At 48.2% G+C, this 17328-nt stretch overlaps 1 protein-coding gene across 1 annotated transcript in view; it reads left to right on the top strand.

Moving 5' to 3' along the window:
- Positions 1-17328, top strand: part of LOC144139927 (protein 5NUC-like) — a 100811-nt gene that overhangs the window by 13784 nt on the left and 69699 nt on the right. Inside the window, exon 3 of the mRNA XM_077672152.1 lies at positions 2252-2380. Within this exon, the coding sequence (XP_077528278.1) occupies positions 2252-2380 (129 nt within the window). The remainder of the gene's footprint in view (positions 1-2251; positions 2381-17328) is intronic.

Raw genomic sequence — 17328 nt, 5'->3', positions numbered from 1 at the left:
CCGAAACATAGCTTGAGGAGCCTAGACTTCATTCTTCCCAAATAATAAGACGATGTTTATACATCACATTGGTGTACTTGCACGGGAAGAAGTCGCAAGTCCTAAATCCATAAAACTTCTTTAAAGTTGTCATGCCTAAACAATAGAAGTTCGTTTTATTCGAAAGAATTCGTGTTTTATAATGCCCCCAGCGCTTGTCAGGCGTCAAAAAATGCGGTTTTCACTGAGAAATAGATCAATTTAGGTTAAAAGTTTCATTCTCCCGCCAAATCGTGTGTTTTCGTGGGTATCCACGACACTGTGTGTGTTTTCGTGGGTATCCAGGGTTGGTATCCAGACGATTTAAGTGCGTCATAAGGGTCTGCAGCCTTGCTTACCGTCAGTCCTCTCAGATGGCGCTACCATAGCTAGCCGCGGAGCGCTGTCCGCCATTGCTTTGTTTTTGACCGTAGTTGTTCCTGGCGTGTTTTTGCTATGGTAGAAAGTAATCGCTTCGTGAAACACGGGGTATGCTCGACAAACAGGGACAGGTGAGACAACGTCGCTTAGGCCAATCGGCCGGTGTCGTGTAAGACAGCTGCACTTACTGCTGTGTCGTGGTGTAAGGAACTCTAATACCGATTTCTGTAGAACATTTTTTCACACAGTGTATATGTTGCTACGAATAATAAGCTGAAACTGAAACTGAAAGGGGCAGGCTGCTGAGCAGCAAAAAATGCATAGTGCGCCCAGTACCAACAGCAGTCCGCATCGGTAATTTAATGTTGACGTGTATTTTTGTAACTTTCATTGTTTACCCCACCATTCTAACGGCTCTAAGATGAATATGCATTACATTTAAATGCAGTTAGATCCTTCGGCAAGCTTATAAGCCATGCCTAATTGGAGTTGGCTTTCGCCGCATTCAGCCAATCCCACAGCTGGGCACATATGACATCATAGGTTCTGTTGCGGAAATGAGCTAGTGGTTCACATGGAAATTCCAGTTTTTCCTAATTGTATAGCTTATTTCAGCGAAGTGTGCGGTAAAAGTGGTATAAGTACAATTTTAACGATGCAATTTTTCGAATGAACCATACCTGTGTTTTGTCTACAAGGCCCCTTTAATGAAAGTTACAAGAAGCATTGAGTATTGAGAAAAAAACTAAAACCGAGCAGCTCTGCAGGCACCGTACCATAAGTTTCTGATCAGCCCGTCCTTTCACCGCATCAGCTGGAACTTAACACATCAGCCATGTATTCCTCTGGGCACACCGAAGAGGCAAACCTACATGCAAAGATGACCTGTTTACTCGGGTCAAGAGAGAGAACAGGTTCAAAGCGTCGTGTCATTTGCCAGCAATCACAGGGCAGGCTCTATGGCACTAGAAGTCGCAAGATGAACAGCGGTGCTTCTTGGGGCGGGGTTTGCTGAAAGCGACATGCCTTGGAAGGGGCAGCGGTCGAGGAGTAGACTATACTTCTAGGTGCATACATTGCGACGCCGCCGAAGCTGAATTATCGAAAATGTTTAATGTTCTGCTGCCCAATTGCTGTAATTGCAAGAAGCGCCAGCTCGCGACGCGAGCACCGAATTGCTCAAGCCGTCCGTGTCCTGAAAGACTACAGGAAGTGGACGATGACATTTTATTTTTGAGCAAGCCACGGCGCATTGTTTCCATCGTAGCCGCAGGGCTCGTCAGCACGGGGCAGCTCTCCACTCGCTAGGCACTTATTTGGCCGAATGACGCTATACATGACCTTATAATAGACTTTAGATAAATGTTTTGATATTTGTTTGTTTAGGGCTGATATCAAAGTATGTCGTATATTTAACTTTCGACCGCAAGAGCAAGAGTGTTTGAGACGCAGCAGGAAAATCAGCGTCGTCTTCTGCGGCAACTGAGGTAAGACATTTAAATTTTCAGTGAAGCCATCGATCTCAGGAGGCCGTTCGTCACGTGACGGCAATGAACTCTTTATATATAGACGACGGCCACCCGCCATTTTCAGTTTTTTTTTGTGGTACGCTTCTACACGCTAAATGCCATCCCGCTTACCCTTTTGTACAAGTGCTCCAAAAAAGTATTGAAGGAGCAGAGCGAGCTAAAGTACTTGTAGTGCAAGTTTCTTTATAGCACTGCTGTCTGCAACCACACTGTAGCCTTCGAGGATGGGATTTTTAAAGTTAGCGCTATTTTCTGCCGTCTTCTTCCCCGCAATATCGATGGCCTTAATAGCAGAAACCCAGACTGATGGTTCGACGTTCAACCTCACCATTCTTCATACCAACGACATTCATTCTCGGATCCTTGAGAGTGACAAGCGTGGTCGCCAATGTGACAATGAGACACGAGAAGAACGCAAATGCTTCGGTGGCGTGGCCAGGATAACGGCAAAGGTACGTGATCAGCGTTCGGACCGCTTAACAGAAGCGCTCTTTATGGACTGCTTTGAATATTTGTGAGAGCACTTCAATACATTGCATTCGTCAGTACAATGTTTTTTTAAGAAACATCACAACAAACCAGCTGAATCAAATGAATTCGTCATTTTTACTAATTAGGACATGGTGACAGGATATAAAAGGTAATATACATTTTATGTATGTCGTTACTTATGTCTTGTAGGGTATGAAGTCTACAGAACTTGATTGCGCCATGCTTTTTACAATTTTGAACATGAGCATTTTCCAATTCACGTGCGAAATTTTGCTGCTTCAGCACAATACATCTTAATATAAGAGCTTAGCATTTTACAGGAAAACGTTTCCGTTTCCCTAATAGCGAGACTAAGCCACGCTTTCATACTCAATCCAACATGCCTCTCGCAGCACGTCAGTTGCCGAAATTTTTCTATCGATGGCGAGACGGGCACTCATCACCTGCAACACTGCGTCTTCATTTGTGCTTGATGTTCATGGTTACGTTTGGACTAAAAACACGGTCTAGCCTTCTACGTTTTGCCAATATGTCGATAACAGATAAAGTGTGCTATCTCAAACAATATTGCCATTAAGGCAACATTTGTTTTCATGACGGTACGCGCACAAAAATTGATTTTCCCATATTGACGTAGCATTGTGTTAGAGAAAAATGATTGCAGAATATTGTTTATATTTAAATTCTTACCACACCCTATAATGCATCGCAAGGTTTAAATGCTGGTATGCTTTTCCACAAACCTTTTCTCAGTTGGTATAAAACGAAGTGATTGTGGAATGTAATGGGCTACAATGCCGTTGACGTATTACTCCACTGCTCGGCCGTTTGAGCACATTTCAGCTACAACGATTTTTTTTCTGACCCGTGAAGGCTATATGGGTTTTCGTGGTTAACGCTGGAAAATATGCAGTATGTGGGTGTGCTATTTATTGCGGCAATAAAGAACTGGAAAATTTGTCATAGAACGTACATAGCCAGGTTTTCAAGAATTTCAAGTTCCACGACGAGTGCAGTGCTTTGATGCGATATTTGCATAAATGACGCAAATGGTCACAGTCCTTCGTCAATATTTGTTTAAAGCTTCATACAGTCCAGACGTCTCGCTACGCGGCAGTGAGCATCACGACGAGAAAGTTACTCAAAGCTAGCAAAATGAGCCCTGCTATCGTCGAAAGCTCCGGAGTGAAAACGAAAGACTGAAAAATGTAAGGCCACTCCGCAGTGATAAAGTGGATAACTGGCGGAATTGTAAACGACGCAGCAAGAAAATTTCTTCTAAGAACTGCCTTGCATCACTCCTTGCCACTCAGTAACTATGGCCAAGGAATTTTGTTTTCGGACTTGGAGCTGCAGGCCGCTTGTTAAATATTACCATATCGATGGGCTTACGTCCTTTCGTGGTCAGTTAGGACCGATCGCTATCGTATCGCTAGCCAAACGTGGAAACCGCTATTGTAGTGGATGTACTCAATGGTGGAATACTGTAAATGTATTCAAGGCATTCTGTTACTATTGCAGGCGTGTCGGTCGTGACTCCCGATACTGTATTAGTGGGTGTACTGGATGGTGGATTGTAGTAGGTGTATTCAAGCCATTCTGTTTCTCCGGCAAGCGTGTCAGTCAATGTCCTCGCTATTGTCAGAATCATTGGCTTCGAGCTTCCAGGAACCACCTTTTTACAAACTGTTACCCGATTGACCATTATTCGAATTCAAAATTTTGAATTGCATTCACAGATACTTCCCCACGAAATTTCAGTCGCCTCACTTTCTGCGCTGTACGACATCGAAATGTGAGCGCTACCCGTCACCACTTTTCTAGCACCCTCAACTCGTGAGCACATATCTACCGCGGATTTGCCTGAGGAATTTGAACCCATGCTCAGTTCTGGACTTCCACAACCAGAAACCCACTACCTTTCAAGTTCCCGCTATACAACTGTGATAATATTGATTTCTACAATAGCCCCTTGTGTCAAACACATGAACTGAGGCGTGGGATTGACATAGGGGGGGCCACAACAATGTACCGGCACCTTATCAAATGTCCCATGCGGAACAGGCAGTACTTCATAAAGAAGTCGAGAACATGCTCGATAAAGAAAATTCAGCCTCCGTGCAGTCCATAGGCATCACCGCAGGTTCCGGCAAAATAGAAAAATGGAACCTGACGCTTCTGCATCAATTACCGCCACCTTAATAAATTAAACAAGAAGGACGTACATCCACTTTCAAGGACTGACAATGCTCTCGACTGTCTTCGTGGTGCTAATTACTTTCCAGAATAGACCTCTGCTCGGGGTATTCACAGAAATGGGCCGACGAGATGCACAAGAAAATGACCGCCTTTTTCACGCCCGGGGATCTATACAAAATTCAGGGTGAATCCATTTTGTTTGTGAAATCCGCCAGCAACCTTTGAAAGAATGATGGACTCTCTACTCTGCGGTTTTAAATGGTCGACATGCTTGTGTAACTTGAATGATCTGAACATGTTCTTGCCATCTTTACAAACACCCTTGACTCACCTTTCAGACATTCGTTTCCTTTATCGACGAGCCGGACTGCACATAAACTCTTTGAAATGTCGTTTTGTTCGCTGCCGCATCAGGATGCTCGGCCATCTCTTCATCGCTGAAGGAGTTCCGCCTGACCCCGAGAAAATCAACGACGTGATGAATTACCCGATTAAGGGTTCTACGGACGCTGTGCGTAACTTTTCGGGATTTCGTCTTATTTTTGACGTTCCGTAGAAGGTTTCACTGACATCTACTGTCCCCTCAGATACCTTCTGAAGAGAAGATGTCACGTTCTATGGCGATAAAGCCAAAGATGAGGCCTTCAATACGCTAACCTCCCTCCTTACGTCTTCGCCTCTTTTAAAACCCTTTAAAGAGGGCGCCCCTACCGACTTGCAACCCGCTGCCAGCAGCCATGGCATCGGCGCCGTCCCGCCCCAAAGCCAGCATGGCCCAGGCAGTGTCATCGCGTACGCCAGTAGTCTCCTCTCCTCCACCGAATGAAACTGCTCTACAACCCAGCAGTAATGCCTTGCATGGGTTTGGGACACCTGAAAGTTCTGCCCCTACCTCTACAGACGACCATTCAACGTCGTCACAGCTCATGATGCGTTTTGATGGCTCTCCTTACTGAAAAATGCCACCGGACGCGTAAATCGCTGGGCTTTACACATTCAAGACTGGTCATGTTTCGTTGTCTACAAGTGCGATCTCCTTCATCATGGTGCCCGCTGCCTCTCTCGTTACCCGATCTACCCTCCCGAACCTGCATCACCCGATTCTTCCCTGCTCTCGACTTCACGCTTTCTCCAAATCGTGGAGAGCACTGCAATACGTCCTTTAACTTTAGTGTTGACCGTCTCAACACCGGCTTTCCTGCACGTCCCCTGCATCGGTTTCTACTTTCGGATGTCGTAATTTACCGCGAAAATCTTCGTACACGTGGCCCTGAGCTCCTGCTTGGTGTCCCGGAGCACCTACGCTTAGGCATCCTGAAACAACTTCACGACCTACCCACTGCTGGCTACCTAGGTGTTTCCCGCACGTACGGCCGTGTGTGCAGTCGGGTTTTTCTGACCTGGCCTTTACCGTTCCGTCCTACTTTATGTGGCCACGGTAGACCGCTGCCAACGCCGTATGAAGCCTACAGCGTTACTGCCAGATCTTCTGCGTCTGATGTACATCACCGCTGTGCCTTTTGTTTCGCGTTGGTGTCGACTTGCTTGGTTTCTCCCCCGAATATACCTCTGGTGATTGGTGGATAGCAGTCGCCACTGAAAACGCGACGTGGATCGCCATTACCCGCGCGCATCCAACCTTGCCGATTTTCTTCTGCGCGACGTCATTTTTCATTACACTGCACCCTATTACATCCTTACTTCTCGGCGCCGCTTTTTCTTGTCGCGAGTTTTTTAAGGCATTCTTTGTGCGCGCTCAACATAACACGTGGTTGAAACTGCTTACCACCCGCTGCAAATGCCCTCACGGAGAGACTCAACAGATTATTTCGTACGTGTTGTCTATCTACATCTGTAACGTCTAACATATGTAACATCTCTAAGAATACTAGAGGATATTTAAAATGGGTCCACAGCTACCATCATCCTCCATAAGGAGAGCAGTAAAATACCTATAAGGAAGGGCGTCAGACAAGGCGACACAATCTCTGCAATGTTATTCTCAGCATGTTTACAAGACCTATTCAGAACATTGGGTTGGCAACAGGTGGGAGTAAGGGTTAATGGAGAATAGCTCAGTAACCTCAGATTTGCTGATGAGGTTGCCTTGCTAAGCAACTCGGGGGACAAATTACAAAACATGATTACCGTACTGGACCGACAGAGTAGAAGCATGGGCCTAAAAATAATATGCCGAAAACCAAAGTAATGATCAATAACCTCGGGACAGCACAGCGGTTTGTGCTAGGTGGCTAGGCAGTGGAATTGGTAAGCGAATATACCTACTTAGTCCAAGTTGTGACCCCGGATCCCAACCATGAGGCAGAGATAATTAGAAGGATCAGAACGGGGTGGAGTGCATTCGGCAGGCATTCTCAAATAAGGAATGGCAGCCTACCATTTTCCCTGACGAAGAAAGCCTATGAAAGCTGCATCTTACCGGTACTCAACTACGGGGTAGAAACTTGGAGGCTTACTAAGCGGGTTCAACTTAAATTGAGGACGACTCCGCGAGCAATGGAACGGAAGATAGATGTAACATTAAGGGACAAGAAGATAGCGGAGTGGGTCAGGGAACAAATGCGTGTTAAGGACATACTACTAGAAATTAAGAAGAAGAAATGGACGTGGGCAGGGCACGTAATGCGAAGGCAAGATAAGCGGTGGTCATTAAGGGTAACAGAGTGGATCCCTAGAGAAGGCAAGTGCTTTAGGGGCGGTAGAATGTTAGATGGGAAGTTGAGGTCTAGAAGTTTGCGGGGATAAATTGGTCGCAGTTAGCACAGGACCGGCATATTTGGAGATGAATGAGACAGGCCTTTGCCGGAGATGGTGGTGATGGTGACGTTGATGAAACGGCGTGTGATATCATCCGCATGCAGACCTGTAATCGAGCTTCAGTAATCAATCCCCAGCATAAAGTAAATAACCCCACTATCTTCTTTCAAAACTCGAGCGTGGCTGTACACCACGGCTGCTGAAGCGCGGTCCGTTTTTCCCGGTGTTTTATTCTTTCTCTTAATTATGTTCGTTACTTAGCTTCAGGGTAGCCCCAGCGCAGCTCGGCTGAAGCAAAAACCACGTAAGCAAAAGAGTTCCCTCTAGCGAAGGGAACGCGCCCTGCTCCCGACTGTCAAGTATGGCTTTCCTTAAACTTTAGGTGTGCGCCAACGGCAAGGTTTTATCAGAAATCACGCCAATTCTGCAAGTCAAGACTGTGTTTGAGCATTTACACGTGCGTCGTAAACGTTGAAGCCGTGTCATCTGTCATCGACTGTGTATTTGCGGTGTTAGAAGAATTGTCTTGTTGGAAAATCTGATGGCCTAGGCCAATTATCGACTCAAACTAAACTACCCCTTGGACCGGACATTTCAGCGACTGTAGCAGTATTGGCTCACGGTGCCCTTGGAATTTTGGTTTTGTTTGGTGCTAAGTCCTTGTTGCTGCTAACGTGCATCGAATATAGGTGACTTCGTGGCTATGACGCTACCCGTCGACACAGTGGACGGCATGGTTGCGTGCAATTTTAGCCACCGTCTCCGAGCACACCAATGGGCTGGGTGCGTTTGACTGACACGAACTTGGAGGAAACTCGTGAATGGTTTTGTAAGACAGTGTTGAACTCGTGACGCTCGTTGTGGCTGCTCCTGCGGTGTGGTTTATTGTTTATGGTCGCCTTAGTAGGTATGTTTCTAGCCCGAAAGACCTTTTTCTTTAACGGAGGGGGAATTTGAGCTCGCTTTTGTCTCTCCAAAAGTACTGTCCGTTGGCCGTGGAGTTCCCTGGCCACCAAATTCCGTTCGCGACGGCCTCGATGTGGCTTTCGCTCTATGACCATCGAGGAGAAAGTGTTGTGTGCGGTACGCTTCACGCGGCGGGCAGCTTCTACGGAAGCACTGGTAGCGACCGGACCATCGACTGCCACCAGCCGACAGTCAGCCGGTCTGTGCGCAATATGATCACTGGAAGCTTGTTTCCCTGACCTCGGCTTTTGTTAGGTGAATCGCCTCACGTTGCTTCCGGAGAGTCCACCGCGCGTCTATTCATCTGCATTTGCGCTTCGTTGTCACCTGCAAACAAACCTATTTCGAAGGAAGCGTTGCATTAGGGTGCGTGTCATTTCTCGTGATCACGACGACAGATTTGCTAGAAGCGTTGCGTGTCGCACCTAGTTTAAATGTGTCTGGCAAGATAGCGTATATACAGGGTGATCAAAGTTAAGTAGACAGGTTTTTTTTTTAATTTAGGTGCTCAGATCTGCGTGAAGACCACCTCTACATTGAGCTTATGCGCCCATGCGGACAAAGAATGAGGTAGTATTATGAAAGTTGGTGGATTGATTAACTAAAATTTAATGGCTAACTTTTTGTCGCTGCACTATGCCGGCATGTTTGTATTGAAAAGTTGGACGCAATCGGTTTTCCGCGCTGTTTCATTTCGCAGAATTCTTCTAGCGCATCCGTACTCCGGGATATCCAACGGCGAAGTTTAATTGCTGTTCACATGATTACGCATGCAAGACAGAGAAGACCGATGCAAAGCTCCTCCCTTTGCGGTCTTTTTAATTTTTTTGAAGCCGTGAATGAACTCGCCCAACAAAGCATTCTATAAAGCTCCTCCCTTTTGTGAAGTGCCTGCTGTGCATAGTGTTTAGTTTGACTACGGGGTGGAGGCATAAAAAAACTGATGGCACCCTTTCAATCTTGGCTGGCGTTCTAGCAACCTCCAGTACTCAGTACTCAGCACCGCTATCGGAACACAGAACCAAAGGGAGGAGCTTTCCGCCGGTCTTCAGTGTCTAGCATGCGTAATCATGCGAACGGCCATTAAAGTTCGGAGTTCCATATATCGGATTACGGATGCGCTACAAGAATTTTGCCAAATGAAAGTGCGTTCAATCAAGATTGCACCTAGCTTTTCAATACAAACATGCCTGCTTATGGCGGCAGACAATAATAAGATAACTGTAAATTTTAGTTAAATATGCCACAGAAATTTATAATTACAAAGTAAGTCTCTGGCCTCCTGGGCTCGAAACCTCCCTGTAGAGCTGGTCTTCAACGTAATTCTAAGCTCATAAAAAAAACCTTGTCTCAATTTTGATCATCATTTATATATATATATATATAAATATATATATATATATATATATATATATATATATATATATATATATATATATATATATATATATATATATATATATATATATATATATATATATATATATATATATATATATATACTTTGATTGCGAGAAGGGCTGTCTTTGGTTGCCGTAGCAAATAGTAAAACATGGGTATAGCTTCTAACAAAACTGTTTATTGGTCGATGTTTCAAGATCCGCATCCGATCGAAACGACGACCAATAAACAGTTTCGTTAGAAGCTATACCCATTTTTTACTATATATATATATATATATATATATCCTTGCAAGGGTAGGAGATAGTTACCATAGAGCTGTTGCCCGCTGTTACCTCTTCCGCACTACAATATTTATTTATTTATTTATTTATAGTCACGCAGCCAAAGACGACGCTGCTGTCTTGAAGAAAAAACAAGGTTAGGATAGCGAACTTGTCCACCCCAAACAGCTCAAAGAATGCACATGCGGCGAAAGAGCAGTCAACAAAGTAACGTGCCGGCGTGTCGTGTCGACGATTCGAATGCCGCGGCCTCTGCTAAGCGGGAATTTATCACTCGGCGGGAGGGTTTCTGGATTAGTCGAATTATATCCAGAACAGTATAGATCAACCAAGATTATTCTAGGCTGTTCGGGTTAGTTCGGAACGCTCTCCCTATCAGAAGAGATAACACATGCCGCACAGAAACAAAGAACGGACCACGCGCCTCCCTTGGCACACACAACACCGATAACACAGACCGGTGCAGGCGGGCGGCAAAAGCAAAACACAAATAAACAAACCCAATGCATGGTTCGTGGCATTACCCCCATCTAAAAGTGCATCGACCCGATGATAACACAAGCAACAGCCCGAACAAAAAAAAATTCAGAGGTCCGTCATCCTGAGTAGAAAGGTTTTAGGCGAACCACGTGGACGACTTCGGGCCGCGTGCGTCGTCGTGATTTACCGGAATCACCATCGGGAATCACCTCGTAGGTAAGGTGGCCAACACGTTTTAGAATCCGGTAGGGTCCAAAATACCGTCGTAGAAGTTGCTCACTGATTCCACGTCGTCGAATGGGAGTCCAAACCCGCACACGATCCCCTGGGAGGTACTCGGCGTCGCGGCGTCGGAGGTTGTACCGTCTCGCATACAAAAGCTGCTCGGCCGTTGTGCGAACTCGAGCGAGCTGTCTGGCCTCCTCCGCACTCTGAAGGTATCCTTGGACGTCGGCGTGGCGGTCGTATTCATCAACGTGGGGAAGCATGGCGTCAAGCATCGTAGTCGGCCGTCTTCTGTAGACAAGCTGAAACCGTGTCATCTGTGTGGTTTCCTGGATAGCCGTGTTGTACTCAAACGTGACATACGGACGGACTTCGTCCCAAGTCTTATGTTCAACGTCGACGTACATAGACAGCATATCCGCGATTGTCGTGTTCAGGCGTTCCGTTAGTCCGTTCATTTGCGAGTGGTACGCCGTAGGTATTCGGTGATCTGTGTTGCTGTAACGTAAGATACCTTGGATAAGCTCCGCAGTGAAGGCCGTTCCGCGGTCCGTGATCAGGACTGCAGGGGCTCCATGTCGCAGCACAATTTGGTTTATGAACTTGGCAACTTCGTGTGCAGTCCCCCTGGGAAGAGCGGCAGTCGCTGCATAGCGAGTCATGTAGTCTGTCACTGCGACAATCCACTTGTTCTGTGATCGTGACGTAGGGATCGGGCCTACAAGATCCATTCCAATCTGTTGAAACGGTCTCGACGAGAAGGCGATCCGTTGCAGTGTTCCGGTGGGTCTTGTCGGCAGCGTTTTTTGTTGCTGGCAGTCACGACAACTCCGAACGTAGTGGGTGACGTCGGATGTAAGTCGGGGCCAGAAGTACTTCCGCTTGATTTTTGCAATAGTGCGAGCTGTTCTGAGATTTCCGGAAGACGGGTCGTCGTGGCACGCTTCCAAAATTTCGTCATGAAGGTCTGCGGGGATGACAAGTACATAATTCGTTCTCGCTCCGGGGCTGAATTTTGTTTTCACGAGGACGGAGTTTTTGAGGGTGAAGGCTGGTAAGTTTCTCTTGAACGCTCTAGGCCCGGCGACGTTGCGTCCTTCGATGTAGTCGATCATGGCGCGCAGCTCGGGGTCGGCACGCTGCATGGCGGCTAGGTCGCTCTCTGCCACGACTCCGAATAACGCGCTGTCTTCATCGGTGCCTTGTGGTGGTGGGTCGACCGGGGCGCGGGACGGGCATTCGGCGTCGGAGTGTTTCCTGCCGTATTTGTAAACCATTGTAACGTCGAACTCTTGCAGTTGCAAGCGCCACCACCCAAGATGGCCAGAGGGGTCCTTCAAATTGGCAAGCCAACACAGCGCATGGTGGTCTGTCACAACCTTGAACGGTCCGCCATACACGTATGGGCGAAATTTTGAAATAGCCCATATAATAGCCAGGCACTCTTTCTCAGAGGCAGAATAGTTTCTCTCCTCCTTCGACAGACCACGTCTTGCAGAGGCGATTACCCTGTCGCAACCGCTTTGCTTTTGGACGTGGACAGCACCTAAACCTATATCGCTGGCGTCCGTGTGCATTTCCGTTTCGGCGTTTTCATCGAAATGCGGGAGCATATGCGGGTTTTGCAGGCGTTGTTGCATCTCGCAGAATACTTTTTTGGGCATTTTCCCAGGCGAAAGGGGAGCTATCTCTTGTCGGGTGCGTGAGGGGCTCTGCAATGCGTGCGAAGCTTGCGACGAAGCGCCGGTAGTATGCGCATAGTCGGAGAAATCTTCCCACGCTCTTTTTGTCTTTCGGTCTTGGAAAGTTCGCTATGGCTGATGTTTTCGCCGGGTCAGGCCGGACTCCCGCGGCGTTGACGACGTGTCCCAAAAACTTGAGTTCCTCGTAAGCGAAGCAGCACTTTTCGGGATTCAGCTTTAACCCCGACGTGCGAATCCCTTCGAGTAATGACTCAAATATTGCAGGGTGTTCATTGAAAGTCCGGGCGAATACCACAACGTCGTCACGATATACGAGGCAGGTGTGCCACTTCAGGCCAGCTAGCACAGTGTCCATGACCCTTTGAAACGTTGCGGGCGCCGTGTACAACCCAAACGGCATCACCTTGAACTCGTATAAACCATCCGGGGTTTTAAATACAGTCTTCTCTCGGTCTTCCTCGTCTTCTTCAATTTGCCAGTAGCCGGTCTTCAGATCCATCGATAACAAGTACTTGGCGTGGCACAGGTGGTCGAGGGCGTTGTCGATTCGTGGCATGGGATACATGTCCTTTTTAGCGATTTTGTTCAGTTTGCAGTATGCAACGCGAAACTTCAAGTGCCGTCTTTTTTCTTCACGAGTACGACCGCCGCAGCCCACGGACTTTTAGATGGCTGTATTATGTCGTCGCTGAGAATGTCGTCTACTTGAGTCCGAAGGCTTCGCACTCGTGTGAATACACGCGGTAACGTGACTATCGGGTAGGTCGGGCTCCATCTTAGGTTATTATCCGGTGCTTCGCCAGAGGTTCCTGACGTAACTTTGAGTCCGACGAAAAACACTCGCTGCAGCAATGAAGCAAAGCCAATAAGTGGTTCCTTTCATCTTGCGGTAGCACTGGATACACGTCGAAAGGATGCGGGAGCTTGAAGGTATCTTCATCTGGGCGTTCAAAGTTGGCGAACGCGATCACGTCACTTGCTTCATGCGTTGTTTCCAGGAAGGCAATTGTCGCGCCCTTGTTTAGATCCTGGTACTACTCGGTGAAATTAGTGACCAAAACGTGGGATTGGTGTTTCCTGAAGCGCGCAATGCCTCTTTCGACAGAGACACCGCAGTCGAGAAGCAACCTTTGGTCACTCTCCACAATAGCGTCGACGTCAGGAGCAGCACCTTCACAGTGGATGGTGATCATCAAGGTTGCTCGGGGTGGCAGGGTGACGTGATCATCGGCGATCCTTACAGCTGCATGCTGTTCGGGGTTTGGTTCCGGCGTCATAGAGTGATAGGAGGAAAAAGGTATCGACTTGGGCTGCAGATTGATTATTGCGCCGTTGTTCGCCAAAAAGTCCATTCCGAGAATTATGTCGCGGGAGCAGTTAGGGAAGACAACGAAGGCGGCAGGCTACGTCGTGCCCTCTATGGTGACGCGGGATGTGCACGTTCTACTTGGCGCCACGAGGTGGCCTCCTGCTGTGCGTATGTGCGGACCATCCCATCTGGTGATAGGTTTCTTCAGCTTAGACGCAAATGGTCCGCTCATTACTGAGTATTCAGCTCCCGTATGTACGAGGGTGACTACATCAAAGCCGTCGATGGACACCTTCACGCCGGACGCCACCTTACGCGAGTTCCGGGTCTGTCGGCGCATCGCATCTCAGCTTCTGCGTGTTGACGGTCGGGCACTGTGCCTCGTCGTCGTCTTCTCAGTGGCAGTCTCGGTCATGTGGGGTACGCGTCTCGCAGTGTTGCTGTCGTCGTGTTCGGGAGTCTTGTCAGGGTTAGGTCGGGTTGTCGGGATGAGGGTATGTCATGAATCACTGTCTTCGGTGCGTGCTTGCGTCGTTGGAGGGTTTCCGGTTTTTCACCGTAGAGCAACTTCAACTCCAGAAGATGCTGCTTTTAGTTTCCCCCGCGTGGGCTGGGGGACGTTCCACGGGCGAAGTCAGCATTGCTACGGCAGTTCGGCCATTGGTACCGGTAGGGCGACCGCGAGCGGTTGAAACGGGCCGGGCCGCTGATTGTTTGATAGAGATACTCGTCGATCTCACGTGGTCGTTGGCCAGGGAGAGGGCGAGGTGCGTCGACGGAGAATCCTCGCAAACCTAGCCTCTTGTAAGGGTAGTGGCGGTAGATGTGGTCGGCCTCTTTGCAGTGGTAACACAGCGGGCGATTATCGGGCGTTCGCCACACCTCGGTCTTCCTTGGCGCTTGAGTTCGGTTTACAGGGGGTCGGGCGGCCGACATTGGGCGGTGCTACGCCGGGCCTCTCGACGACGTGTTGGAACAGGGCGGGGTGGACGAACTTCCGCGGAGTAGGTCATAGCCTCTGGCTCGCGGGGTACTTCGTACGGCATAGAAGTTCGCAAAGCCTGCTTTACTTCTTCCCGGATCACGTCAGTCAGGGAAGCGACTTGAGGTTGTGGCGTCTTCGTCGGGAAAAGTTTCCGCAGCTCCCCCTCACCACTGCACAGATGGTGTCGCCTAGTGAGTCGAGGTTAATAGCGCCGGCACCAATCCTCTCCGAAACCAGCGCATTGATTGGGCGGTTGTACTGCCTCGTTCAAATTTTGAGCGTCTTCTCTATCGCGGCGGCTTCATACGAAAATTCCGACTAAGCGAATTCGCAAGCCAAGCGAATTCGCCTGGCTTGCGAACCAGGCACGTGAAGAGCTCTTGCTTCACACCTCGCATCAGAAACCGCAGTTTCATTGTTTCCATCATTTCTGGTTCCGCACGGCAAAAAACTCGCTTCATCTCCACAACAAAGATCATGACCCCTTCGTTGGGGTGCTGCGTTCGAGTTTCCAGCAAAAGCGCTGCGCGTTCTTTTCGGACCACGGTAATAAATGTATTCAGGAACTCGCTTTTGAAGCGAGTCCAATTGGTCAAGGAGCCCTCGTGGTTCTAGAACCAAGCCCTAGCTGAATCTTCTAAGTAAAAGAAAATATTCCGGAACGTTTCTGCGTTGTCTCACCTGTTGAAGATCCGGACACGCAACAGTTTCTACAACCATTCTGCGGGGCTTCTCGGAAGGATGGCGGTTCTTGCGGCTGCTGCAGGACGATTGGGGATGTTGCTTATTGCACCATGGTGGTGGTTGCAGCGGTCATTCTTTTGGGTCAATCTGGCAGGAGACCAAACTCGGGTGGGAGGCCTTGCAGTGGGTGGCTGGCTCTAGTTGGACTGCCTTGTTGGCTTCGAGAGGTTTTTGGTAGCATAAAGGGTGCGTACCCTGCACCTCCACCAGATGTCATGTAGCCAAAAATGACGCAGCTGTCTTGAAGAAAAAACAAGTTTATTGGAGCGAATTCGTGCTAACCTAACAACTCAAAGAATACATAGGCAGCGAAACAGCAGTCAACAAAGTGACGTGCGTAGACTGGTGTCGACGATTCGAATCCAGCGGCAGCTGCTCACCGGGAACCTATGACTCGGAGCGAAGGTTTCTGGAATAGTCGAATTGCATCCAGAACACTGTAGATAAACGAAGATAATTCAAGGCTGTTAACGTTAGTTCGAAATGCTCTACCTATCAGAAGAGATAACATATGCGGCACAGAAAGAAAGAACCGAACACGCGCCTCCCTTGGCACACACAACACCGATAACACAGACCGGCGCAGCCGGGCGGCAAAAGCAAAACAGGGGCAAAAGCAAAAGAGGGGCTCGGAGAATTAAGAAAGAATAAGGGTAGGCAGTCAAGAAAACCTCGGAAAGCAAAGGGTGGAATAAGGTAGGTCATAAAAACAGATGAATTTTTTGAGTCAGAAAGTAGTTCAGATCCCACCCGGCGCGCATTTTTTCACCACTTTCTTTCTGACTCAAAAAATTCATCTGTTTCCAAGGTTTTCTTCACTGCCAAACCTATTCTGTCTCAATTAACCGAGCCCCTCATTTCGCATTTCTGATTCGCTACATGCATAGCGAGGGCCTCTGTTCTGGCAGTTTGTGTGCCAAAGGTAGCTTAAGAGGGTTCAACGCTGGTCGACCACTCTCGACATGTCGTAGACACTTGAGTCACGGCCCGGGGGTTAAAAAGAAGTCCCCTCCACCCCGAGTAGTCCGACTGCTGCTGGCTACCACCCCAAGTGCAGGAAACAAAAAATACCTTACGATGAATACCCAAGAAAGTGGTGGAGAAACAGCCACGCTGGTAGCGTAGTTGTCTTTGCACCAGATCGGTATTCTGGAGGTCGTGGGTTCGGATTCCGCACGGCGGGTATTTATTCACCCCTTTCTTTCTGACTCAAAAAATTCTTCATCTGTTTCTATGACCTATCGCATTCCCTCTTTTGCTTTCCGACGATTTCTTGACTGCCAACCCTTATTCTATCTTAATTCACCAAGCCCCTTTTTTGCCATTTCTGATTCGCTACATGCATAGCGAGTGCCTCGGTTCTCATAGTCTTGGTGCCAAAGGTAGCTTAAGAGGGTTCAAAGCTGGTTGACCACTCTCCACATGTAATAGACACTCGAGTCACGGCCCGGGGGTTAAAAGAAGGTCCCCTTCGCCCCGAGTAGCCCGAATGGCGCTGGCTACCACTCCCAAGGGAAGGAAACAAAAAAACACCTTAACATAAATACCCAAGAAAGCGGTGCGGAAACAGCCGCACCGGTAGCGTAGGGGTCATTGCACCAGACCGGTATTCTGGAGGTCGTGGGTTCGGATCCCACCTGGAGGTCATTTGTTCACCACTTTCTTTCTGACTCAAAAAATTATTCATCTGTTTCTATGAACTATCGCATTCCCCCATTTGCTTTCCGAGGTTTTCTTAACTGCCAACCCTTATTCTGTCTTAATTCACCGAGCCCCTCATTTCCCATTTCTGATTCGCTACATGCATAGCGAGGGCCTCTGTTCTGGCAGTCTT

The sequence above is a fragment of the Haemaphysalis longicornis genome, unplaced genomic scaffold, assembly GCF_048455015.1.
Source record: "Haemaphysalis longicornis isolate Haplotype H1 unplaced genomic scaffold, Haemaphysalis longicornis Haplotype H1 scaffold_5, whole genome shotgun sequence".
Taxonomy (NCBI): Eukaryota; Metazoa; Arthropoda; class Arachnida; order Ixodida; family Ixodidae; genus Haemaphysalis; species Haemaphysalis longicornis.
The sequence above is the reverse complement of the archived record's forward strand: the minus strand, read 5'-3'. Positions and strand labels throughout refer to the sequence as shown.